The 26,701-nt window shown below is 46.1% G+C and overlaps 3 protein-coding genes across 9 annotated transcripts in view; 2 read left to right on the top strand and 1 right to left on the bottom strand.

The window, feature by feature from the left end:
• Positions 1–10,221, top strand: part of BRPF1 (bromodomain and PHD finger containing 1) — a 34,721-nt gene extending 24,500 nt beyond the window's left edge. For 4 of the 7 annotated variants that reach the window (XM_081316859.1, XM_081316858.1, XM_081316862.1 and 1 more), the window contains 6 exons: positions 2,866–3,150; positions 5,748–5,895; positions 6,808–6,944; positions 7,047–7,165; positions 8,894–9,048; positions 9,230–10,221. In XM_081316859.1, coding sequence (XP_081172985.1) covers positions 2,866–3,150; positions 5,748–5,895; positions 6,808–6,944; positions 7,047–7,165; positions 8,894–9,048; positions 9,230–9,413 — 1,028 coding nt within the window. In that variant the 3' untranslated portion in view covers positions 9,414–10,221. Of the gene's footprint in view, positions 1–2,865; positions 3,151–5,747; positions 5,896–6,807; positions 7,166–8,893; positions 9,049–9,229 lie in introns of all 7 variants that reach the window. The other 3 variants (XM_081316856.1, XM_081316857.1, XM_081316860.1) reach the window with 2 other exon arrangements.
• The window catches only part of TADA3 (transcriptional adaptor 3), a 701,258-nt gene that overhangs the window by 593,687 nt on the left and 80,870 nt on the right, over positions 1–26,701 (bottom strand). The gene's annotated exons all lie outside the window — the stretch shown is intronic.
• The window catches only part of OGG1 (8-oxoguanine DNA glycosylase), a 28,315-nt gene continuing 15,419 nt past the window's right edge, over positions 13,806–26,701 (top strand). The window contains exons 1-2 of the mRNA XM_081320162.1: positions 13,806–14,107; positions 24,183–24,556. Of these exons, the coding sequence (XP_081176288.1) occupies positions 13,878–14,107; positions 24,183–24,556 (604 nt within the window). The 5' untranslated portion in view covers positions 13,806–13,877. The remainder of the gene's footprint in view (positions 14,108–24,182; positions 24,557–26,701) is intronic.

Here is a 26,701-nt window from a genome sequence, read left to right as displayed (position 1 = left end):
AACGCCATGGTGTCCCGCCCGCGTCCTGCCTGAGCTCTGTCCCAGAGGGTGCTTTTACTTTAAAGGCAGCTGGACTCCCTTTGCTTTTTCCCTGAAGACGTTTCGCTTCTCATCCCAAGAAGCTCCTTCGGGGATGAAAAAAGCAAAACGTCTTCGAGGGGAAAAAAAGAACAAAGGAAGCCCAGCTGCCTTTTGAAAAGCACCTTTGGCGCAACCGTCACCTGGATGACTTGAGAATTTCCATAGACAATTAACCTAGCTGGGTTTTCTCCAGCTCGCCATCTTCTCCCGTGTGAAGTTCTTGGAGCTCTCTGAGCTCGGCTCGTTCCGTCTCCAGACGCTTCCGTTACCCAACTACGCAACGTCATCCGTGTATCGACCTGGTTAGCCAGTCGGGCAGCGAAACGTCTGCAGGCAAACAAATCAAAGTCAGAGAGCTCCCAAGAACTTCACAGTTCAACCCTGAGCTACAGATAAATCTCTCCTTAAATCGTGTTGAACTACATTTCCCATCCTTTCCCCGGAGAGCAATGAAATGGAAGGGGGTGGCAAGTTAGAAGATCCCATGATCGCTTTTCGATATCGCTCCGGCCTTTCGCCAAGCTTTTCGCTTGGACTCGGGCCCATATTCCTGAACTTGTGCAGAAGTTCCTCTCACCCAGTGGTGGGATTCAGAGAGGTGAACAACCGGTTCTCTGTGTGGATGCCACATCCAGGCCATTCTAGGCCTGGGCAAGAAAAAAATTAGCTACCGGTTCTGCCGAAGTGGTGCGAACCGGCTGAGTCCCACCACTGGCTCTCATCCAACCCTTATTACTGTGCTGAGTTACATATTTATTTATTTATTTATTTATTTATTTATTCGGTTTATATACCGCCCTATTCCCAAAGGACTCAGGGTGGTTTACAAGGCAAAATTTAAAAACAATCCAATATAAAATTAAAATTAAATTAAATTAAGTCTAGCCGCAAAAATTAAATCGCAATTTAAAAACATTAAACCCCTCAGTCCAGACCAGATAGCTCAAAGAGCCAGGTTTTTAGGTCCCGGCGAAATGAACGAAGGTCGGGGGCAGTCCGGAGTTCCGTTGGCAGTTGATTCCATAGGGCAGGCGCGCCCACAGAGAACGCCTTCCCCCTGTGGATCGCCCGTCGGCAATCCCTGACCGGCGGTACCCTGAGGAGGCCCTCCCTGTGGGAGCGCACAGGACGATGGGAAGTTGATGCTGGCAGCAGGTGCTCCCTAAGATAATCCGGACCCAAGCCATTTAGGGCTTTATAGGTCATCACCAGCACCTTGAATCTCACCCGGAGGGCAACCGGAAGCCAATGCAGCTCGCGGAGAAGAGGTGTTACATGGGAGTATCGGGAGACTCCCATCACAACTCGCGCGGCTGCATTCTGCACCAGCTGAAGCCTCCGAGTGGTCCTCAGGGGCAGCCCCATGTAGAGAGCATTGCAGTAGTCTAGCCGGGAAGGCAGCTGTCCACTAAAGCTTGCAGTTTTTTTGAAAGGTATCTTTTAGAATCGGTAACCTTATTTTTCACAAATGCAACTGATTTATGAAAGTTATTTTTTTTTTTTAAAAAAAAAAAGCCTAAAATGTTGTTTCCTGGATGCAGAGAAGACTTTTTTTTGCTGTTTCCAGAAGACGGGACAATATTCCTAGGTTAGGGCAGGTTCACTGAAACAATTTTTTTGGAGAAGACTGCCTCAGCAGTCGAAGGAAGCTTTCCTTCCTGGGGTTGCTTCAGCAGAAGCTGGGCCACCTATGCTTTCCTGATGCCACAACGGCATCTCCAAGAGGTCTTCCAGCTCTGTCTCTCAGTTCTTTGCTTGTTCTGTAAGAAAATCACGAGCAGCGTGAAGTTGTTTGTGCTTAGACCAGTCATATCATTTGAAACACGATGCTTAGCCTAACGTTAGTGGAGATTTCCCTAGACCAGAGGTCCCCAGCCAGCCTTTTGGCCACCAGGGACCGGTTCCACAGAGAAAGGTTTTTCCACGGACCGGAGGGGGCATAGTTTTGTGTGCTGCCTGCATCCCACGGATGGGGCTTTGCTTGTTTGTGCGGACCGGTTGCCAGCATGCTGCGGCCCAATAACCGGTCCACGGACCGGGGGTTGGGGACCCCTGCCCTAGACTGAGTCTGTTCATTATATCACAGTGTTATTATGAAGGCCACGATGGGTCTAAAGAATTATGATACATGGAACAGTGTGTTGTTGTTGTTGTTTTTTTTAAAAAAACCCGAAGCCCAGATCCTTGACTTGGAGTTGGGAAGTTGTGTAAAGCTTGCCTTGCCTATTGCATTAAGTTTGTCTCAAGGACTCCCTTGGTTCACAGATACATTTTTTGCAGATTAGGTGGCCCTGGGGCATGTTGGAAAGTACGTTGAACAAAAATAGTAAAGGTTGCCTTGTTTGAGAGTCATTCTGTTTCCAGTAGGGAGACGAGACTGGCCTTAGCAGAAAGGTCAAACGCTCTCTTAAAATCAGCTGTTGAACTTACAGGTGTCCTTGGTTAATGACTACTCATTCAGTGGCCATTTGAACTTGTGACAGCACTGAATGCGTGCTACTTATGACCACTCATGAGAGTTCTGGTTATTGCAGCATCCCACGGTTAAGTGGTCACCATTTGCCGTCTTCTTTGCAAGCCAGGTCAGTTGGGAAGCCGGCAGCAGGTTGCAAACGGTGACCACGTCTCCTTGCTTAATGACCTCCGTTGATTCACTTAACAACAATTCTAGCCCCAATTGCTATGGTTAACCAAGGACTGCCTGCACTTGTCTCTGGGAGACAGGATCCTGGCCCCAAAGTGCAAAAGTTGTTCCTCTAAACCAAAGCCTCCACCTCATTCCAGGCCTTGGCCCCAATTCCTCCTCCACCCCAGCACACGAAGTCGGCAGGAGAACGTCGGTGCTCTTCTCCAAGAAGAATCCCAAAACCGCTGTGCCCCCAAAGCGTCCCGGGCGCCCCCCCAAGAATCGCGACAGTCAGATGGCTCCAGGTCATGGGAACAGCCCCGTGGGGCCGCCTCAGCTCCCCACCATGGGATCCCAGCGGCAGCGCAAGCGGGTGAGGAGCCCACGCCCCAGCTCCAGCTCCGACAGCGACAGTGACAAATCGGCTGAGGATGCTCCGATGGGTGAGTGAAGCGACTGGTGGAGAAATCTTGAGCACAGCACCTCAGTTCCACCTTAGGTCTATTGTGAAAGAACAGATGCTTGGTTTCCTGTAAAATCTTCCCCAAGGCTTCCCCGAGAATGTAGTGGCTCTTAATGAGAGTAAATCTGCAGAGGATCTAACTTTAAAGGTGTAGTATAGGCAGTCCTCTACTTACAATGTTCATTTAGTGACCATTCGGACTTACAACGGCACTGAAAAAAGTGACTTAGGACCTTCTTTTCAACCACTGCAGCTTCCCCATGGTCACGTGATGAAAATTCAGACTCTTGGCAATTGACTCACATGTATGACTGCTGCAGTGTCCCCGGGGGTCATGTGATCCCTTTTGGTGGCCTTCTGACAAGTAGAGTCAATGGGGAGGCCAGATTCACACAACCACTGTGTTACTAATTTAACATCTGCAGTGATTCATTTAACAACTGTGGCCAGAAAGTTCATAAAGTGGGGCAAAACCCGCTTAACAACAGAAATTTTAGGCTCCATTGTGGTCGTAAGTCAAGGACTACCTGTATTGATAAAGGCACTTGGATAAATATACATCGTTTTAATTCAAAATGTGATTATGATGGGAAAGGACAGTCATATGTGCCCAATATACAGCCAATGGCTAGATGCTCACTTTGTATATTATATTAAACCATGGTTTATTGAATCATGTTTTACTGAATCACTCCAAATGGCTGTGTTTACTATACAACTTGCTATGTGCACATCAAACTAATCACCTTATGGCTTGGCACGATTTGCGAACCCTGCCACACTTTAATCTGTTCAGCTACTACCTTCTCTTCTTTGTTTAAAAAAAGCAATGAGAAGCACCCTCTATGGATAAATTTTATATTCTCATACAATCTAAGCCCGTGGTGGCGGACCTATGGCACGCGTGCCACAGGTGGCACACAGAGCCCTCTCTGTGGGCACACAGGCCGTCTCCCCAGTCCTAGGGCCTTCAGCTGGGTTTTATAAAACCTTTTCGCTTTAGGCCTCTGCCGCCGTGTGCAAAAAAAAAAGGTTCAATCAATCAATCAATTTCAACTTCTCGCGGGGGAAAAAAAAAGATCTTGCAAAGTTGGAATTGATGGAAGTTTTTAGTCCCACCCAGTCTGCTGTTACCACCGCAGCCACGCCCACCCAGTGGGCCACGCCCACTCTGCACCTGATGATACATAAGTGGGGTTTGGGTTGCAGTTCGGGCACTCGATCTCTAAAAGGTTCACCATCACTGATCTAAGCCTTCCTCCAGTCTGGCATCCCTCCAGACATGTTGGAACACAGCTCTCTTGGTCTCAGCCAGAGCTCTCAACAGGAGTAATTAAATGCCACTTTTTTCCCCCTTGCCTCTTGTTATAAAATTAACCAGATAATTCAAGCAATAAACTAGAGATGAATTTAACAAACTAATGAATACCTTCCTTAGTTGTACGATGATACTTATCAATAACAGTTAGGATACGGAACTGTAGGCAGACACGTTATTCTGAGGTAAGGCTGCAGCCCACTTGCCTTGATTGCACTCATGCTTTTTTTTTTTATGTACACGCAGTGTTAAAACACACCTAAAAATGCTAAGTCTTCCCTCCCTGAGTTGGGGGCAGTCTGTGGGAATTCCATATTAAGCCTACCATGGAAGGCTGGCGCTTTGACAGCCCTAGGAGCCAGCCATCTGAAAACAGCTTCCACTTATCATCGGGAAGTGATGATGGCTTGGGGGGGGGGGAATTCCTTATTAATTATATACCTTGACTTTCAGGTTATATATATGCACTCAACAGAGTTGTGGGGGAGTGTGTGGGTAAACAGGAAGCAAGGTACATATTTCATAAGGAAATAAAAGATTTCAAAAACAAATTATTAAACAGAGTTGGGGATAACTGACAGCTTTCTCCAGAAGCTTTCTACTATTGCGGTACAGATGGTCCTCAACTTACAACGTTTAGTGATCGTTTGAAGTTAACAACGGCGCTGAAAAAAGTTGACTCCAGACAGTTTTTCCACACTATACGCAAATGACTCACATTTATGATGGTGGCAGTGTCCTGGGGTCATGCCATCATCCCCTTGGCGATCTTCTGACGGTCAGTAGGGGAACCAGTTTCACTTAACAACCATAGTGATCCACTTAACAACTGTGGAAAGAAAAGTCATAAAACAGGGCAGAATTCACTTAGCAACGTGTCTTGTTTAGCAGCTGAAATGTTGGTCCCCGTTGTGGTTGTAAGTCGAGGACTACCTGTAAGAGCCAGGCACAGATGCCTTAATACCACGTTTGCTTCTTGAATTGTGACCTAACCTCTATCAAGTGTTGTCCAACAGTAGACCTGGCAGGAAGCTTCTGTCCTTGGTGGGCTTTACTGTAGCACAGGGGTCTTCAAACTTGGCAGCTTTTAAGACTTGTGGACTTCAACTCCCAGAATTCCTCAGCCAGCCCTGAGGGCTGGCTGAGGAATTCTGGGAGTTGAAGTCCACAAGTCTTAAAAGTTGCCAAGTTTGAAGACCCCTGCAAGTGTAGCAGTTAGACCAGTGGGGTGTTTCTCTGATGGCTCCATCTCCCTCCAGACCTGCCAGCTAACGGTTTCAGCAGCAGCAGCCAGCCGGTCAAGAAGAGTTTCCTTGTCTACCGCAGCGGCTACAACCTCCCACGCAGCAGCTCGGATTCAGAGTCGAGCAGCACCAGCAGCAGCAGCGCAGCCTCCGATCGCACCAGGTACCCAGAAGACCCAGCTTGCTGTCAAAACCCTGCTTGGTATATTTTTCCATCCGCTCCTTAAAGGCACATTGCCACAAGGGTATTTAAAGTTTTCCGTCTGCTCTTTTGGATTTTGTAATTTGGGTGGCTTAGAATGGAACCGACCAACTGGCACTCACCAGCAAGGAAAAGCCAAAGGAACGGTACGAGGCAGATTCCTGGGACTCTGGGATGGTTGCCTCTTTCCAATGAGATGTGCCTTGGGAGGAAAATTAGGCAAGACTCTGTGGCTTTTGAGTCTTGATGGCTGTGTATGGCTTCTAGTATCTACAGCAGGGGTCTTCAAACTTGGCCCCTTTACGACTTGCGGACTTCAACTCCCAGAATTCCTCAGCCAGGCATGCTGGCTGAGCAATTCTGGGAGTTGAAGTCCGCAAGTCGTAAAAGGGCTAAGCTTGAAAACAAAACCCTGATCTACAGGGAAGGCATCTCAAAAATATAAATTGTTGAGCAAAAACATGCGGTAGGCCGTGGCCCTTAGCATATAAACTTCCTAGTTCCCTTTGCATGACCAACCTGGGAAACAAGATACTGGACTGAAGGTTCTTTGCACTTACCCTGTTTATTCGGCTTCCTCAGGCTCTCCCAAGCCAGTTGCTTGGGAGGCCTTTTGTTCCTATGCAAAGTTCATGGATGGCTTTCTGGAGTCCCTTATCCTCAACTTTCCCTCCTCCTAGAGCAGAGGTAGGCAAGCTTGGCTCTTTTATGACTCTGTGCTGGCTCAGGAATTCTGGGAGTTGAAGTCCACGAGTCATAAAAGAGCCAAGCTTGCCTACCCCTGTCCTAGAGCCATACTTCCTTTTTAGCCCCTTGGTTGTGATTAATGCTTCTCTGGGCCCTACCTCTGAGAAAATTATTCCTCCCTCGCAGCACTACTCCTTCCAAGCAAGGTAGAGGGAAGCCCTCTTTCTCCCGGGTAAACTTCCCCGAGGACAGCAGCGAAGACACGTCAGGGACAGAAAACGAGTCCTATTCGGTGGGAACCGGCCGAGGTGTGGGCCACGGCAGTGAGTATCTGATAGCCATTTTCTTCTGGTTTCCCCGTTCAGGGCTGGGTTGGCCAAAGCATGGCAAAAGATCCCCTCCTTTTTTTCTTCCTCTTTGTGCAGTGGTCCGGAAGAGTATCAGCCGATCAGCTGGCTGGCTGTCTGAGGATGAGGATTCTCCTTTGGATGCCTTGGACCTAGTATGGGCCAAATGCCGGGGTTACCCATCTTATCCAGCTCTGGTAGGTTTTAATATGTATTCGGTGTCTGTGTGTGTGTGTGTGTGTGTGTGTGTGTGTGTGTGTGTAGAAGGTAAAGGTTCCCCCGCACATGCGTGCTAGTCGTTTCCGACTCTAGGGGCCGGTGCTCATCTCCGTTTCAAAGCCGAAGAGCCAGCGCTTGTCCGAGGACGTCTCCGTGGTCATGTGGCCGGCATGACTAGACGCCAAAGGCGCACGGAACGCTGTTACCTTCCCACCGTAGTGGTCCCTATTTTTCTACTTGCTTTTTTTTTACGTGCTTTCGAACTGCTAGGTTGGCAGAAGCTGGGACACGTAACAGGCGCTCACTTTGTTACGCGGCACTCGGGATTCGACCCACCAAACTGCCGACCATCTGATCGACAAGCTCAGCGTCCTAACCCACTGAGCCACCGCGTCCCGTGTGTGTGTGTGTGTGTGTCTCTGTGTGAATGAGAAAGAGAGTGGGAATTGTCAGAATAATAGAATAACAGAGCTGGAAGGGACCTTGGAGGTGTTCTAGTCCAACCCCCTGTTCAGACCCTGTGCCATTTCGGATCAATGGCTGTCCCATCTCTTCTTGATGGAGCATCCATCACCGAGTATTCATTTGACTAGAAAGTAGAAAGAAGTACATTACAGCTTGATTGCGTAGATCCAAAGGGTGAACTTTTCTGGTTGTGAAAAGCCAGCTAGTATTCACAGTCCTGCAGCTTTCCTGCTAGTCAACCTCTGGGGTTGAATCTAAACTTCTGGTAGGCATGGGATTCCCTCGAGGGATTCCCTCAACCCCTCCCTTCTAGATAGAGAAAAAGGGGTGCTCTGTTGAAATTCAGAGGCCGAACCTTGGGGAAATGGGGAGCGGCATTGCTGCGCCTGAACTGGGGTGAACCATCCCCTGAAAAGCTCTTGACAAATGGCTGGAATTGGATGGAATTGTTTCCAGAGAAACCTTTAAGAACTAGATGAATATTCTGGGCAGACTCTGCATTAAAGTTACTGAACACTGTATATGCAGTGTTATCAATTACATAACTTGCATAGTCAGAACCTCCTAGCCCAGGGGTAGGCAACCTCGGCTCTTTTATGACTCATGGACTTCAACTCCCAGAATTCCTGAGCCAGGAATTGAAGTCCACGAGTCATAAAAGAGCCGAGGTTGCCTACCCCTGTCCTAGCCTAAGAACAATCCTAATAGAAACAGCAGGGTGGTGACTTTCTCCCCCCCCTACGCACAAAATCTGAGGTTTGTCATTGCAGTATTGGAGAATTCTTGGCACATTTCTACACAAGAGCCTAAAGATTTGATTTTTTCCCCTTTTCTTCTACAATTCCCATCATTACTAACCCGACTGTTGGGATATGTCAGCTGGAGACGAGAACTAGTGTCTCTGGAGATTAGACTGGGCAAAGGGGATAAGGAATGAAAAACCTGTTTCCGTGGAAGAAGAAATCTCTGAAAGTTAAGGTTTTAGGAGGCCGTTTTCTGTAACAGCAAAAGGCTACTTAGGGAACTCCGGTCGAATGGGAGTTTAGAGCTTGAGTGTTTCCGCTGTGACTTTCTATCTGCAATGCTACATTCATTCTCAATCCTTTGCTGCGAGCGCATGTGCCATTAATCTGGAAATCTCCCGTTTCCTTTTTATCTGCTTTTCTGCAAACCTCTCCTTCCCACACGTCGTATAGATGGCTTCCCCCAATGCCTGACCTTTTCCCTCCTGCTCTTGGCAGATCATTGATCCGAAGATGCCCCGGGAAGGGATGTTCCACCACGGCGTCCCCATTCCTGTGCCTCCCTTGGAGGTCTTGAAGCTGGGAGAGCAAATGACTCAGGAAGCCCGGGAGCATCTCTACCTGGTCCTCTTCTTCGACAACAAGCGCACCTGGTAAGGGGCTGAAGCTCACACTTTCCCGGGCACCAAAGAGCTACAAGGAAGGGGACAGAGCTAGATCAAGGCTGAGGGAATCCACTGAGGGGGGGGGTGAGAGCGGGGAAATGGGGGAACGGAGGAGCCCTCTCGTTTTGGGGAGTGCTCTTCGTGACTTTCGCCCGTTCCGTTTCCGCAGGCAGTGGCTGCCCCGCACCAAACTCGTGCCCCTGGGCGTAAACCAGGACTTGGATAAGGAGAAGATGCTAGAAGGCCGCAAGTCCAACATCCGCAAGTCTGTGCAGATTGCCTATCACCGGGCCATGCAGCACCGGAACAAAGTGCAAGGAGAGCAGACCAGCGACTCCAGCGAGAGTGACTGACCCTCCGGAGGGCTCCCGCCCTGGGTGCTCACTCAGTGCAGCTGGACTGTACGGGGGAAGGGAGCAGGGAAGCCTGGCTGCAGGAACACGCGCAGAGCACCCCCACCGCCCCTCCAGTGTGCTGGGCACACCCACAGAGCACTATGCCCTCCACGTGGGCAAGCCTACCTCTTGTGCCAGCCTGCCCTTCCTTGTTCCGTGCCTGGAATCGCCCTGACCCGCTGCACGAGCAATACCCAGCTGCCTGTATAGCTCCTAGGGGCAGTACCCTAGCCGTCTGGGTCCTGAGGCTCTAGACCTTTGTAAGATACTGTATAATAGTGGGAGAATGTAAATTATTTGGGCTGCTCCGTACACATACCCCTCCCAACATACCGAGTCTGGCCCATTTCCCTGCATCATAGCACCTGTCCAGATCCATCAGCCTTTCCTTGGCCCAGCCCAGGGGTAGGCAACCTCGGCTCTTTTATGACTCGTGGACTTCAACTCCCAGAATTCCTGAGCCAGCCAAGCAGGCTCAGGAATTCTGGGAGTTGAAGTCCACGAGTCAGAAATAGAGCCGAGGTTGCCTACCCCTGGCCCAGCCCTACCGACACTCTGCAGAGCAGGGCCGCCGTCTTCTCACTTGCACATTTTGATACTATAGCTTTTTGGAATCTGACTCTGCCTGACCCTTCCTCTCCCCCTTTCCTTGTAGAAGCCCGGCTCTTTCTGCTGCAGCCGGGTGGGCATTTGTACTTGTATTTATTTTGGAGAAAGAAGATCTCTATTGATTCTTAGAAAATAAAATGGCTCTTTTTGAACCAAGTGGGCTCGTTGCCTTCTTCAGTTCTGTTTGCAGGAAGGATAAGGGAATCTATGGTCTGTTCTGTTCTTAACAGAAGATGTGCTGACTCTTTGTTGTCTAATTTCTTGGCTTCAATTAAATCGCTTGCCCAACCGTCAAGCTTATCTTTACAATCCTGCTATCAGGATTAGCATCACCACTACCTTTGTTTATTGTTTCATTTAACCTTAGCCGTATACATAATATTTCGTATCTAGAAATGATAATGATGGTTGAGTTTGTAAAAAAAATAGGTAAGGAATTGTTTGCAACATTCCTTGTATTTAATTTTATTACACTGAAACCTCATTTTTCCTTCAAAGGGCTGAGAGCATCAGCCAATTATTCTCAATGCTTTTCCCATCTAGACAGATGACAGTTAGACCTTGCAGATTTTAGCACTAGAACTTGTTTTTAGGTTGTTCATAAAGACACATTTTAGACCAATAGTGCCAAATATGTATATGGCATTTTTTTTTAAAAAAAGCTTTAATTAATTCTTATGGAGAAACCATTGTCAAATCTATTCATTTCATCCAATATTTAGATATTGCACCTACCCTTCCTTCTACTGCAGTCACTTTATTAGTTGTATTTCAGAAAAAAGCCTTAATTTCATTTTTTTTCTAAAGAGCCTTTTTAGAGGATGATCTAAACTGTGTGAGCATCACATTTCATGTGGTTATAAATGAAAACTATGTCCTAACATTGTCCAGGAATGAGACTGGGATTGCTGCCTGCATTTGCAAAAAGCAATAGCAGTAAGGCAGAAATACTTCCCAGCCCAATTCATCAGGCTAAACTCATGCTTTTTCTCTCTAAGGCCCCAGGAACCTAAAAGAGGGAATGAACTCATTCATCCCCTTATGCAGTTTTACTCACAAGCGCAAGATCTTGATTTATTTTATTTTTATTTTAATCCCATTTATATCCCGCCCTTCTCCAAAGACTCAGGGCGGCTTACAATCTAAGCACAAATCAAATGTGCTTAGCAATAGCCTTGCTTATTAGGGCTTTCGGGGGCCCCCAAGCGGCATTATTACAAAGTCAGCTTATTGCCCCCAACAATCTGGGTCCTCATTTTACCTACCTCGGAAGGATGGAAGGCTGAGTCATCAACCTTGAGCCTGGTGGGATGCGAACCTGCAATAATTGCAGGCAGCTGGTGTTACTTAAGGAGGCATTAGCCCACTGCTCCACCAAGGCTCTTACTTGATACTTCAGGTGTCTAGCTAACTGAACCATACCTTGGTATTTTTAGCACCCTGCCAACATCCATAGGCAGCCTCACCCCACCCAGGCTCTCACCCTACTGAAGTGTGGGTGTACGGAGAAAAGGTGGAAGATAAGAAGACAACAAGCAGGCAATGAAGTAGGAAGTGATGTTTGGAAATGTACAATTATTACAAGAAAGCAAAAGGGCAATCGGTCAACTGCCAGGATCACAAGTTACTGTAAGAAACCCATTGGGGTCCAGTTGCTGTTTGAAAAGCACCTTTGGAACAACCATGACCTGGATGAGAATCTCCACAGACATTTAACCCATTGTGGTATGATTCCTGCTTGGAGCTTGGCTTAGAGTTTGGCCTGGAGTTTGATAGCAGCCAGAAAAAGCAACCACATTGAGGCAGCACCTAATCCCAAGACACACAAGAACTTTTGGAGGAAGGCAAAGGTTGTATGCCATTATACAAATGTTAAGACTTACTTGCTATAAGCAATAACTATCATTATTTACAAGGCTACATCAACATATAAAACCTAGGAGGGTGGAGCTAACCCAGAGCAAGTATGATTAGAAAAGATGTGTACCATAATAAAGCATGTTGTACAGTTACCTTTATCCTGTGATGTGTAAAGGTAAAGGTTCCCCCGCACATGCGTGCTAGTCGTTTCCGACTCTAGAGGCCGGTGTTCATCTCCGTTTCAAAGCCGAAGAGCCAGCGCTTGTCCGAGGGCGTCTCCGTGGTCATGTGGCTGGCATGACTAGATGCCAAGGGCACACAGAACGCTGTTACCTTCCCACCGTAGTGGTCCCTATTTTTCTACTTGCATTTTTACGTGCTTTCGAACTGCTAGGTTGGCAGAAGCTGGGACGAGTAACAGGCGCTCACTCTGTTACGCGGCACTCGGGATTTGACCTGCCAAACTGCCGACCATTTGATCGACAAGCTCAGTGTCCTAACCCACTTAAAAACAAAGTCTTTGAAAAACAAAGAATCTTCACAAGCATATTTATTTATTTATTTAGCATATGGCTTCACAAGCATAAAAAGCATTAAAAAAAACTTGAGTAAGAGCCCTACGATTCCACATAATTTGCATACTATTTTGTACTAAGAGCTGGCCTTTCAGATGGTTAATTAATTATAGTACCCAAAGGTCAACTGAATATATCTTAAATATATTATGGTAATTTTTAATGAAATGTATATTTTGATGGTGGTGATGACTGAATGGAAAATAATACTTTAAAATTATATGTGCATTATGTGCCCATTGATTTTATCAGTTTGGGAAATTTAAAGAAAATGCATAACTTAGCAGAATCAAGGATTTAAATATTATATGGCACAGAGCATGTACTTGGTGGAGCAGTGGGCTAATGCCTCCTTAGGTAACACCAGCTGCCTGCAATTAGTGCAGGTTCGCATCCCACCAGGCTCAAGGTTGACTCAGCCTTCCATCCTTCCGAGGTAGGTAAAATGAGGACCCAGATTGTTGGGGGCAATTAAGCTGACTTTGTAATAATGCCGCTTGGGGTGTGTATGAAAGCCCTAATAAGCAGGCATATACATAGAATGAAGGCTACTGCTAAGTTTGTAAGCCGCCCTGAGTCTTCGGAGAAGGGCGGGATATAAATGGAATTAAAATAAAATAAAATAAATACTATTTATACTATGAAATGAATTGCAGCTTGTACTTCAGTGCCCAGCATATTTGATGTGACTTTTTTATTCTTAATGTGGATTTTAGCAGGTAACCAGCAAAAAGTGGAATTTTAGTTTTTTGTTGTCCTCTATACAGTACTACATGTGTTTTATCAATAGTGTACACTTTGAAAGTAAGCTTAAAATACCACTGCGTATTAATGTATATGGCTTCTCAAGGTAAATCTGGATGGGGAAGAGAATTTAAAACAATATAAATAACTACAACCCCCCCCCCAAAAGCTGCCAAGAATAAAAACCTCAGAATAACAACAGTGCCTCCAATCCTGGTCTGATTAACTTCCTAAACCCTATGCCTGACAAGAAAAGGATAATTGAAAGGATATTTGCATTGTTCCATTTTTTTCTGCCTGGAACTCCTCCTAGATATTTAAATATGATTATAACAAACAGTATACAGTTACATCGCGCACTGATTATTCCGATTCTGGCAGCCCAGATAATGGTTGCTCCACTTCCGTCCTCCCCTAAAAGCGCCACTTCCCTTCCCATTCGCTTTGTAACGTACAAGACCCTTTTAATGCGTATCCAGCCTTAACCCGCGGACAGGAAGAATTTGTTCTGGGCCAAAAGACCCGGGCTTCCGCCCAAACAGACCACAAAGACCTCCTCGCAGCCTAGAGTGGAAAGTGGCTGCCCCGCTCTACCCTTGCGCGGCCCCTCCTCTAAATTCAGAGCCCGTTCTCTATGGTGATTTTGCGGACTCGGAGGCACGGGTTTTGCGCCAAACTTGTGCAGCGAGAGCTGCGGCCGGAGCGCAGTCATCCCCGCCTCCTCCCCAAGGGCAGCGACAGCAGAAGGTACAACATGAACGCCCGGCCGACCCAGCTGCCTCGAGCGACTCCCTGGCGCTCCCTGCCTTGCCCGCGCACCGAACTCCGCCTCGACCTGGTACTCTGTGGCGGACAGACCTTCCGGTTAGTGCGCCCCCTGGCGGCTCCCAGCCAGGAATTGCAACCTTTTCAAAAGCATCCCGTTGAATCGCCCCTTTTGGCCCTTCTTTCCTTGCATTGCTGTGTAGCCCTTGGGCGGCTTCTCCTCAGTAGTATCTTTTAACTTGTCCCTCTCTGGGTTTGCTGCCGTTCATCTCCATGGCTACTCCCCGGGGTTGTGCAGCTTTGGGGTGCATGGAGAGGCCCGGTGATGAAGGAAGCAGTGCTTTTAATGCATGAAAGCCCCGAGAAGGGGCGCGCACGAGAATAGACATGGGGAAAAGAGCGAAAGATGATGGCCAGGCTCTCTTCGTAATGATGGATATATTCTGCTTGTGCAGCAATGCTCCTGCAGGCTTTTTCCATCATCCGCAACCACCAATTCTTTTATTATTATTTTGGTTCATCCCCCACTTGTAAGAGAAATGGAGATGAGCACCGCCCCCTATAGTTGGTAAGGGCTAGCGAAGTAAAATCCGCAGGGACTCCTTTACCACTTGCAAGAAGGATGAAACACCGTCTTTCTTTTTGCAAAGAGGGGATGGCACTCCTTAGGTTTTGGGGGGAGGGAAGGGACGCCACTTGCATTTTGGTGCTGCCCCTTTTCCTTCTCCCCCCCCCAAACCACAATAGCGTTAAATTTAGAATGCCCTTCTAATTCTTCTAAGCATGATTGATCAGTAGAATCTATCCAGTCCTTTTAAACTCTGCTTATAATCCTTGGCTTCATGGAGCTGAAGCCTTGAGCCTTAAGCTCCAATCCTTCCCCCTGGGCACAACCTTCGGCTCTGAACTGGGGAGTCCTTACTCTTTGAGCTTGGTTGTTTGCTTGCAGATGCTTCATTGTCCAACTAGCACCAAGGACGTCATAGATCATTTGCAGACCTATGAAATATCTCCTGGATCAGGTGAAATCTGCAAGCAAACAGGATGGGTACAGACTTCAACGGATAGTTAGGGTTTCCGAAAAAACAATTGAAACCAGCCTGCCTTCCATTGAGGAACTGTACACTGCACAAGCCAGAAAGAGGGCTGAGGAAATATCTACAGACCCCCCACACCCTCAACATAAAATGTTTCAACTTCTCCCCTTAGGATGCCACTATAGGACTTTGCATGCCAAAACTATTAGACACAAAGGTAGCTTTTTCCCCTATACCATCACTCTGCTAAACACCTAACTCCCATAGCACTGTTTTATGCCTAAAGATATTTACCCATGTAGTAGGGCTGTGTTACTATCATCCTTCTCATCTTCTCATCTTTCCTACCACCATCTTCTATTAGAATCTTATGATTTATCACTTATTGTTTGCATCTTATGATTATGGTTGTATCTTATTATTTATGATCTATGACGTTTCATATTGTTGTTTGGATGTATGCTGAGAGCTTATGCACCAGAGATAAATTCCTTGTGTGTCCAATCACACTAGGCCAATAAAGAATATGCTATGCCTTGCCTTTCTATCCCCACATTATATGACCGACCAGTTGCACGTGGGAAGCTCACTAACAGAACAGGAGAAAGTCTATACTTCTCTATTTTTTGCCATTCATCAAATGTAATTTAAGGCTTACATTTTTTGATTCTGCAGTTCCTATGCAGCTGTCAAGACTAAAAATCACTGATAGCCCAATCCTGTCTGAATTATATATTTGTAAAGTACCATCCAGGCCCTCTAGTCCAATCCTATGTTCTTTGTACGTGTGTACATGCCTTCAAGGGACGCGATGGCTCAGTGGGTTAGGATGCTGAGCTTGTTGATCAGAAGGTTGGCAGTTTGGCGGGTCGAATCCCGAGTGCCGCGTAACAGAGTGAGCGCCTGTTACTTGTCCCAGCTTCTGCCAACCTAGCAGTTCGAAAGCACGTAAAAATGCAAGTAGAAAAATAGGGACCACTACAGTGGGAAGGTAACAGCGTTCCGTGCACCTTTGGCGTCTAGTCATGCCGGCCACATGACCACGGAGACATCCTCGGACAAGCGCTGGCTCTTCGGCTTTGAAACGGAGATGAGCACCGGCCCCTAGAGTTGGAAACGACTAGCACGAATGTGCGGGGGAACCCTTACCTTTACATGCCTTTAAGTTAGTATTGGCTCTTGACGATTGCCCGGATAGAGCAATTGCCTGGATAGGTTCCTGCAGTTTTCCTGGCAAGGCTTTGAAAATAATTTGCCCATTCCTACTCTTCTTCCTTCCAAGGGTTGAGAGAGAAGGACTGACCCAGACTCACCCAACTGGCTTCCAGCCTAAGGTGGGATTAGACCTCGGTCTCCTGGTGCCTTAACTACTACTGTTCGAATTGCAGAAAATGAAAAAAAAAGTAAAAGCAGGAAGTTTCTACTTTCTCCTCCAAGTAAATCAGTAGAATGAGAGACCTCTGAGGAAAAAGTGACCAGGAGTGGCATTTATTTTAGGAAGTATTTATATCCTCTGATAGCTTTTGTTATGGGACCTTCTTTCTTTGAACTGATAAATCTCGTGTCTTTTTTTTTAAAAAAAAATCACTGAAATGTGGATACTTGCTGTTCCATTCCTTCCACCCCCCCCCCCCCCAAGGACTGCCATGAGTTTGTGTCCTGGAAAAATAAGTCATGTCTTGGGCAAGGAAAACAAACATACAACCAGCTCTGTAAGCCACAATTTTAGATCTTTGTCTTTTCATCTTCATTTTGTTCAACTTAGCGTATTATCAGTAGAAAGATCCTAATTCTTTTGTCTCTTCCCAGGCTTTCTCTTGACTTACAGAGAATTGTTTAGGGATTTCCACTTAAATTCTCACATCAGGCTTCCTGGTGTATCTGTCCCTATGTACTCAGTAAAGTTACTCCCCATACCTGAATCCTTTGCATTCAACTTACAGTCTTTGCTTCATCACTAACAAGCCATTACTCAGCCGTCCACACTGGTGGCAGCTCTCATCATTACCTCTTGTTCAATTTGTCTGTTCCTCCCTCTTAAAAATGTCTAATTTAATGATGTGTCAGCAGCAGATGTCATAGTTTAACTATCCTTGACAAGAATGTCACGCTTTGAGGTTCTTACTGATAGTTAATCTAGGGGGGGAAATGGCATTTAATCATGCTTGCTAATATATAAGGTATTCATAATTGGTGTTAGAAGTACTTGGATGCGTACTCAAGAAGATGGATTATATTGCAGTACAGGCTGAAATAGAGGTGGTGTCCATATAGAGGTGATGAAGTATGCAGAGATCTCTGGATGATGTTTCTCTAAATGTCTATAGAGAGTCTCAGTCATCCAGGTCAAAGGTTCTTTTTCAAAAGGCAACTGGACTTTCGCTTCTCATCCAAGAAGCTTCTTCAGTCCTGACTGAATGATTTAAATCCTTCCATCCTGCACCATTCAGTCAGAACCGAAGAAGCCTTAGTAAGACCACACCTAGAATACTGCATCCAGTTTTGGTCTCCACACTATAAAAAGATGTTGAGACTCTAGAGCAGGGGTGTCAAACTCAATTTCATTGAGGGCCGCATCAGCATTGCGGTTGCCCTCAGGGGGCCGGGTGGGTGTGGCCTGGGTGGGTGTGGCCTACTGGGTGGGCGTGGCTAGAGTGCCTATGGCCTACTGGGTGGGCATGGCCAGCTCTACATCGTTCGCATCAAGGGTGCCTATGGGGGCCTGGGCAGGAGTGGGACAGATCTGAGGGTCTCTGGCAGAAGGAGGGTCTCTGGGCCAGGGCCAAGGCAGTGGGGGCCGTTCCCTCACTGTTTCCAGGATGGCTTCGCGGGCCACATGAAACCACTTCGCGGGCCGGATTTGGCCCCTGGGCCTTGTGTTTGACATGTCTGCTCTAGAAAGAGTGCAGAGAAGATGATTAGAGGACTGGCGGCTAAAACCTGTGAACAACGGGTACAGGAACTGGGCATGGCTAGTCTAGTGAAGAGAAGAGAAGGACGAGGGGAGACATGATAGCAGTGTTCCAATATTTGAGGGGCTGTCACAGGGTGGTGGGGGTGGGGAGAAATCAACCTATTTTCCAAAGCAAGGAAAGCCAGGCAAGGAATAACGGATGGAAACTAATCAAGAAGAGATTCAACCTAGAAATAAGGAGAATTTCTCTGACAATTTTCTGACAATTTTCAACTAATGGAACAGCTTGCCTTCAGAAGTTGTTGGAGCTTCATCACTGGAGGCTTTCAAGAAGAGATTGGACTCCCATGTGTCAGAAATGGTATAGAGTCTCCTGTTTGGGTGGGGGGTTGAACTAGATGACCTGCAAGGTCCCTTCCAACTCTATTCTATTCTATTCTATTCTATTCTATTCTATTCTATTCTATTCTATTCTATTCTATTCTATTCTATTCTATTCTATTCTATTCTATTCTATTCTATTCTATTCTATTCTATTCTATTCTAAAGCTTCTTGGATGAGAAGTGAAACATCTTCAAGGAAAAACAAAGTCCAGTTGCCTATTGAAAAAGCACCTTTGGGACTGTTTCTCCAAAGTGACAAATTGCATTACATTGGCTTCCATCCACATTCTGAAATCCTTTAGAGGCTGTAACAAGATTTGGTCTGAACCTCAGTCTTACTTTATTTGTATATTTTGTGGCTATAAATAATAACCCAGTTGTGAGATATAGGAGAAAGGAGCTTCTCCTTGGCCACTTGCAAGCTTCTCCTTGGCCACTTGCCTTTCTTCCAAAAATACCGTATTTTCCGGCGTATAAGACGACTGGGCGTATAAGATGACCCCCAACTTTTGAGATGATTTTCATGGGTTAAAGTCTTATACGCTGGAAAATACGGGTAAGTAGGAAGTCAGGGCTGCTTCTCAATTAGGTGAAGGTTTATCAAGAGCTTTTGGCCTTGAGATCAGCTTTGCTGTGCCTCGCCTAAACCTCGTCTCCTCTCGCCTTGGCGCCCCCTTCTACTTCAGCCACACGCGCTGGCTGTTTCGGCCAGGAGCGACGAGCATTGTGGCCCAACACTTCGGGAAGGCACCAGGTCTGAAAGAAGGCGGTTCTTTCCATAGGTTAGTTAATGAACAGGGCGGCGGAGGGCGGGGGGTGGTGGTGGTGAAAGAAACGGGCCCAGCCCTGCACCGCAAGTTTGAGATTCACACACCCCCTCCCCAAGGCCGCCTTCTACTTCAGGGCAGAGGGGCGACCCCGGGTTGCTAAAGCCCCAGCGCCAGCTTTCCGCTGCGGTCTGCCTGTCACAATTCCCGAGCTGCGCCTTCCCGGGCGGGTGTTGCTGTAGGTCTGGCCACTGCACCACGCCCTGAAGTCAAACTCCCAGGGTCAGGTGAAGCTCAGCTCCGCGCGAACATGTCAGGTCGGCCTCCGCCTGGCTTCCCGCGCTCCCTTGAGCTCTTGTGCTCGCCGAGTGCCGGCGGCTCGGCACGCGCTTGACTCTCGCTCCCTTCCCCCCCCAAAAAAGGGGTCTGCTGCCCTAGGACGCCGGTAAGCTGGAGCCTCAGCCTCGGTTGGGCTGGTTGGTTTATTTATGAGGAGGCCGTCTTTCGCCATTCTCGAGTGCTGGATTTGTCCGTTTCCACTAACGTCTCTGCTCCCGAGGATTTACTATTTTCCGGCGTATAAGGCGACTGGGCGTATAAGACGACCCCCGAATTTTGAGAAGATTTTCATGCGTTAAAAAGTCGTCTTATACGCCGGAAAATACGGTAAATTTATTTCTCCTTCCATTTTCAGTAGAGGAATTAAGCCTGTCCCTTCCAACTATGTCTTTTTTGAATTGCACCACCAATAAAGGTAATTGCATGTTAGCTGATAATAATTTAGACTGTTTACCTTTGAGTGCTCTATAGATAAAAGGCAGGAAATAATAAGGACTTTTATAACTTCAGAAGTGATGTTTGGAGAAGGGAGTAGCTCAGTGGCAGAACACGGGATGCTTTTTACTTAGACAGGCCCAGCTTCCGTCCCGGGTTATTTGCTCAAACAGTTCAGATACGGGAGTTGATCAGGGTTGATTGGAGAGCAGCTGTCAGAGAAGCTGCCAAGTTAAGTTGAAAAACAGACACACTCCTGTAGCGATAAGAGGCTTCCATTTTTTTGTTTTCCCATTTCATTTTCACATGCTTATAAGTTGGCATACTGTTTTCCTTTCATTAACTTGGCTGCTAAGCTCAGTTAGTGGCACCATCGTCCAGTCTAATACAATTACTAACACTTAAAAGTGAGGATGCTTTCTAAGAACTGAGATATAGGTGATGTCCATATAGAGCTGTTGAGGTATACAGAGGTCTCTGTATACTTTATTTAGGTCTCTCTAAATGTCTATGAAGAGTCTCGTAACACCATTTTTGATGTCTGTGGAGATTCCCAGTCATCCAGGTCCTGGGTTGTCCCAAAGAGGTTTTTTCAAAAGGCAACTGGACTTTGTTTTTCCTTGAAGACGTTTCGCTTCTCATCCAAGAAGCTTCTTCAGTTCTGGCCAAATGACTTAAATCCTTCCATCCTGCACCCTTTAGTCAGAACTGAAGAAGCTTCTTGGATGAGAAGCGAAACGTCTTCAAGGAAAACCAAAGTCCAGTTGTCTTTTGAAAAAGCGCCTTTGGAACACGATTTTTGTCATTTTTTACTTGGTTTCCAGCAGTTACTTCTGTTTTCTGGCAAAAGCCCGCCTATTGGGTAGAATACATTCACTTAACAACCATCACGTTCATTTAATAACCGCTGTAAAAAAATGTCATAAAGTGAGGATACTTTCCAAGAACTGAACATACCATACCATAGCAAATCTGTACATAGTGTTTTAGCACACCCCGTCTCCATGAACACCCACTAGCAGTTAGAAGACATGATGAAAACTCCTTAATCTCACAACACAGACTTAACCATAGTTTCAACTGGGAAACTGTGACCATCCTAGAACAAGCCAAGTCCAAGAACACTGGAGAACACCTGGAAGAAGCCTGACAAATAGACGCAAACGATATCTACATCCAGGTAGTCCTTGATTTACAACCGCAACTGAGTCCAAAATTTCTGTTGCTGAGTGAGACAGTTGTTAAGTGAATTTTGCCCCATTTTGCGACCTTCCTTGCCATAGTTGTTAAGTGAAACTCTGTAGTTGTTAAATCAGGGCTTTTCACCCATTGTACCACTTTTAGGATATGGCAACATCCGAGTACCACCAGTCACCTAGCAAGGTGTCAAAAATGGTTTTGGTCACATCACATGACCCTGGGACACTGTGACCGTCATAAATGTGAATCAGTTTATTTTATTTATTTATTTATTAAACTTATATACCGCCCTTCTCCCGTAGGACTCAGGGCGGTTAACAAGGTTTTTTTAAAAAACAATGCAACAATTACAAAAATTAAAAACAATTAAAATGATTACATTAACCTTGAATAAATAAAAATCCCAATTAGAATCCAATTAAAACCCCAATTAATACTCTCAGTCCAGGCCGAAGGTCAGGGGCAGTCCTAAGCTCTACAGGCAGCTGGTTCCAAAGGGCCGGCGCACCCACAGAGAAGGCCCTCCCCCTGGGTATTGTACGCCGGCAATCTTACTGGCGTTACCCTGAGAAGACCCTCCCTGTGGGAGCACAAAGGACGAAGGGAGCTTGATGCCGGCAGCAGGTGCTCCCTCAGATATCCCGGACCCAAGCCATTTAGGGCTTTATAGGTCATCACCAGCACCTTGAATCTCAAGTTACCAAGCATCTGAATGTAAATTACAAGACCTTGGAGATGCTGCAATATTCCAGCTGATCGGCGCTTCTGGGCTCAGCAGAAGTGCCAGGATCAGCGCCGAGCTCCAGCTGGAGCCTGGTGCTGATCTTGGCACTTCCACTGAGCCCTGACAGCCCCGAAGAAGCGCTGATCCTGGCGCTTCCACTGAGCCCTGACAGCCCCGAAGAAGCGCTGATCCTGGTGCTTCCACTGAGCCCTGACAGCCCCGAAGAAGCGCTGATCCTGGCGCTTCCACTGAGCCCTGACAGCCCTGCAGCTCCAGCCGTCTCTCGCTCAGGCTTGTGTGGTGCTGCCTCTGGTTCAGCTCATTCCCCTCCCCCGGTACCACATTTCTAGGATGGTTGTGTACCACCTGCCAGGTGCCAATGTACCACAGGTAATACCTGTACCACTGGTTGGAAAGCCCTGTCCTACAGCAATCAGCTACCCAGATGAGCAGAGATTAATACCAAGATTAACGACAGAGCAACAGTCAAGAAGTAAGCAATACCCCAATCCACGAACTGCCAAAGAAGCTTAACAGGCCAATCAAATAACCCCCATCCCCACCAACTCTGACAGGGCAGGCCACCAGAATATAAAATGAGAGCAAACCCCACTCCCTGCTAGCACTAATGATGTTACCTAGCTGAGTAATGAGATGTCTGCAAGAAACGTCTGCAAGAAAACAACCAAGCTCAAAGGACCCCTCATTTTGACCTGGACTGCCAGTGTTCTCCTCCATTGGCCCCTCCCTTCTCTAACAACAGGCGATTCCTCTGGGCCAACTCTACCCTTTCAGCCTCTGCAAGGTGATGCTGCTACGTAAATATGTCTTTAATATCCAGTCCTTCAATCTTTTAATGCTCCGTTCAAACAAAAATCTCAAAAGTCTATAAAATAGCAAACAATTTTTGCCTTTTCCCCAGAAGTTCTTGCACTAGTTGGGATAAGAGGCTGCCTCAGTGCAGCTTCTCCTTTTATAGTTGATACCAAGCTCCAGGCCAGGCTTCAAACTCTGCTCTTAAGCGTTGATGGTTTTGACCCCTGCAGCTGAACTCCTGTGCCAGGCTCCAGCAGGAATCCCACCAGGATACGCCACCCCTGTAGCTTGAGGTCCTGGCAGTTGACTGATATAGCCAGGGCTTTTTTTGTCATAGAACGCTCAGAACGGAGTTCCGGCACCTTTTTTGGATGGAACTCACATGTGTGAGTTACGGCACCTTTTTCTTTTACAAAAAAAGCACTGGATATAGCCCTCTGGCATGGCTGTAATGGCTGTCAATCTCCAGATGTTGCTTCCTGACCTGCTTGCCATTTTCCTATCTCCTTTGATTTTAGCTAGCCTCACACACGCTGTCTTGGGGGTTGATTTTGTAATTTAAGGACCTGGGTGGGGTGAGGCGGCCTCTGGTTATCTGCACATCTTTGCAAACATCAGGGAATGGCTCAGTTATTATAGGCAGCTGGAACAGCAGCTTGGATGCTTGTGAGTAAAGTTGTGTGTGGAGGAAGGAAGGAAGGAAGGAAGGAAGGAAGGAAGGAAGGAAGGAAGGAAGGAAGGAAGGAAGGTGTTTCTGCCTGAATGCAGCTACTTTTCCCAAATTTACTCTCTCACACATACATTGCACGCAGGAAAGTTATAAAAGTTTCTTGTCCTTTCATTTCTTTCTGCAGTCATTTTGGAAAACTTCTTCATAGATTGGAAAGTAGGTGCTCCCGTATCACTGGAGAGAAATTTGAAGAAAAGACATGAGATTTGAAATGTTATGAGCTTCGCTATTAACTTAATTTGGGATCCAAGCTTGAGTTGTTTCTAGTCCAAACTTTGCTATTGTGGTGAATCTTGACCCAGTGCATTTTTCATCGGTGACCTCAGCTTTAAGAAACGTGGCAATTAGGCTGAGAAATGAACTGCAGGTGGTAGTCCTCAACGTATGACCACAGTTGAGTCCAAAATTTATGTTGCTAAATGAGTGAGTTTTGCCCCACTTTATGACCTTTCGTGCCACAGTTGTTAATTAAATCACTGCAGTTGTGAAGTTAGCAACATGGGGTTGTTAAGTGAATCTGGCTTCCCCATTGACTTGGTTTGTCAGAAGGTTGCAAAAGGTGATCACGTGACCCCGGGACAATGCAAGCATCATAAATATGAGTCAGTTGACAAGAACTTTGATCATTTGACCACGGGGACGCTTCAGTAGTCCTAAGTGTGAAAAACTGTCATACGTCACTTTTTTTTAGTGCCATTGTAACTTTGAATGGCCACTAAATGAACTGCTGTACGTTAAGGGTTACCTGTATTGTCTGAAGGATCCATGTAGCCTTTTTAGGTGATGCTTGGCTGTTTCTGCTGCTAACCAAGCCTGTGATTTTCTCAGGTGGTCTGAAAGCAGCCCTGGCTACTGGACTGGCGTGCTGGCTGGACGGGTCTGGACTCTCACGCAGTCTGAGGAACATCTGTGGTACACCTTGCATGAGGAGGAAAAAGAGGATGGGGGCAGAGAGGAAGAAGGCCTCCCCGAACCTCCCATGAAGAAGAGCAGGAAGCAAACACAGCCGGAGCCTAATCGTGCTGGGACAAGCGAACGTCCGGGCGGCCATTTTCCTGGAGAGCTGGCTCGGGGAACAGACGGGTTGACTCCTTCTCAGATCCTCCAGGACTATTTCCAGCTACACGTCAATGTGTCTGCCTTGTACCAGGGTTGGTCTTATGTTGACTCACATTTCCGGGAAGTAGGTGTGAAATTCCCAGGTAGGCAAACTTAAAAACTAACACTGGAGAGAGTGATGCTGCAATAAAAATACATGCATTTTTTTACATGATGAAGAGATAATAATAATAATAATAATAATAATAATAATAATAATAATAATAATAATAATAATAATAATAATAATAATAATAATAATAATATCATCATCATCATCCTGCGATAATATCTGTAATACCATCAAACATCCACATCTGCCTATCCCAGGTCCTTGATAAGGACTCGATAGATAGACAAAAATGCCAAATCCAGTCTGAACATCTGGCTGACTGTGCAATGATCAAATAATAATAATAATAATAATAATAATAATAATAATAATAATGATGATGATGATGATGATGATGATGATGATGATGAAGTTGGAAGGGACCTTGGAGGTCATCTAGTCCAACCCCCTGCTCAGGCAGGAAACTCTGTACCATTTCAGACAAATGACTTTCCAGTTTCTTCTTAAAAACTTCCAGTGTTGGAGCATTCACCACTTCTGGAGGTAGGTTGTTCCATTGGTTAATTGTTGTAACTGTCAGGAAGTTTCTCCTTAGTTTTAGGTTGCTTCTCTTGATTAGTTTCCATCCGTTGCTTCTTGTCCTGCTTTCAGGTGCTTTGGAGAATAGCTTGACTCCCTCTTCTTTGTGGCAGCCCCTGAGATATTGGAACACTGCTATCAAGTCACCCCTCACCCTTCTCTTCATTAAACTACACATACCCAATTCCAGCAACCCTTCCCTATATGTTTTAGCCTCCAGCCCCCTAATCATCTTTGTTGCTCTTCTGTGTAATATCCTAATTGTAATATCCTGTACAATATCCTAATTTGTGTGTGAGCACTTGTTTTCAGGAATTACAACTAAGTGATGTTCTATTTAGTTGAGACTAATTGACCAGCGGCAAAGCTGTGTCTCATATCAAGAGTGCAGAATCTGAATTCTTAAATGTCTTTATTTTTATTCATTTTAGGGAACAAACATTATCCTTGTCTGGCAGAGGGAGACTTGAAAATGGACAGACCCCAAAGAGAGGCTTTCTTGAAAGGTCCTCGGTGCCCTCTCAGCTTGACTGATTCCTGGCAGGCATTTTATTACTTGCACTGCAGATAATAAAATGCACAGCTGATGTTACCTAGTTTGGGTATTGAAATGTCTGCAAGAAAACAACCAAGCTTAGAGAGCACCAAGGACCCCTCACTTCAACTCTGAGCAACAAATATGCTCCTTTATTGGTGAGGCTTTCTTGCCCAGAGATCTCTCTCTGTTTACTGCTAGTACCATGAAAATTCAGAAATCAGAAACCACTGTATAATTCATGTCTATGGTTGTCCCAAAGGTGCTTTTTAAAGAGGCAAAGGGACTTTCTTGTGTTGTCTAAGCTATAGAGCAGAAAATTTGCCTTTTTGTTGTTCTTTGCTCGTGTTGTGTTAATTGTGCCTTCTTTGTAAATTCAAGAAAGTCCAGTCCTTCTTGGAAAAAGCACCTTTGGGACCACTGTATAATTCAGCACCAAGGAAAACTGAATTCCTTAGTTTAAACATCATCATCATCATCATCATCATCATCATCATCATCATCATCATCATCATAAAGTTGGAAGGGACCTTGGAGGTCATCTAGTCCAACCCCCTGCTCAGGCAAGAAACCTTATACCATTTCGGACAAATGGCTGGCCAGTCTCTTCTTAAAAACTTCCAGTGTTGGAGCATTCACAGCTTCTGGAGGCAGGTTGTTCCACTGGTTAATTGTTCTAACTGTCAGGAAGTTTCTCCTTAGTTCTAAGTTGCTTCTCTCCTTGACTCCTTGACATAATAGCAATAGCACTTAGATTTATATACCACTTCACAGTGCTTTATGGTTTACAGAGTCAGAATATTGCCCCCAACAATCTGGGTCCTCATTTTACTGACCTAGGAAGGACGGAAGGCTGAGTCAACGTTCAGCTGGTGAGACTTGAACTGCCAAACTGCTGGCAGGCAGGAGTCAGCAGAAGTAGCTTGCAGTACTGCATTCTAACCACTGCACCACCAGAGTAAAGTATGTATTTGAATTTGAATTTTATTGAATTTATATACCGCCCTTTCCTGTAGGACTCAGGGCAGTTTACAGGGTACTTAAAACATCGATACAAAAATT

Source organism: Vipera berus, assembly GCF_964194415.1.
Source record: "Vipera berus genome assembly, chromosome: 2".
Classification (NCBI taxonomy): Eukaryota; Metazoa; Chordata; class Lepidosauria; order Squamata; family Viperidae; genus Vipera; species Vipera berus.
This window is presented reverse-complemented; position numbering and strand designations above follow the sequence as displayed.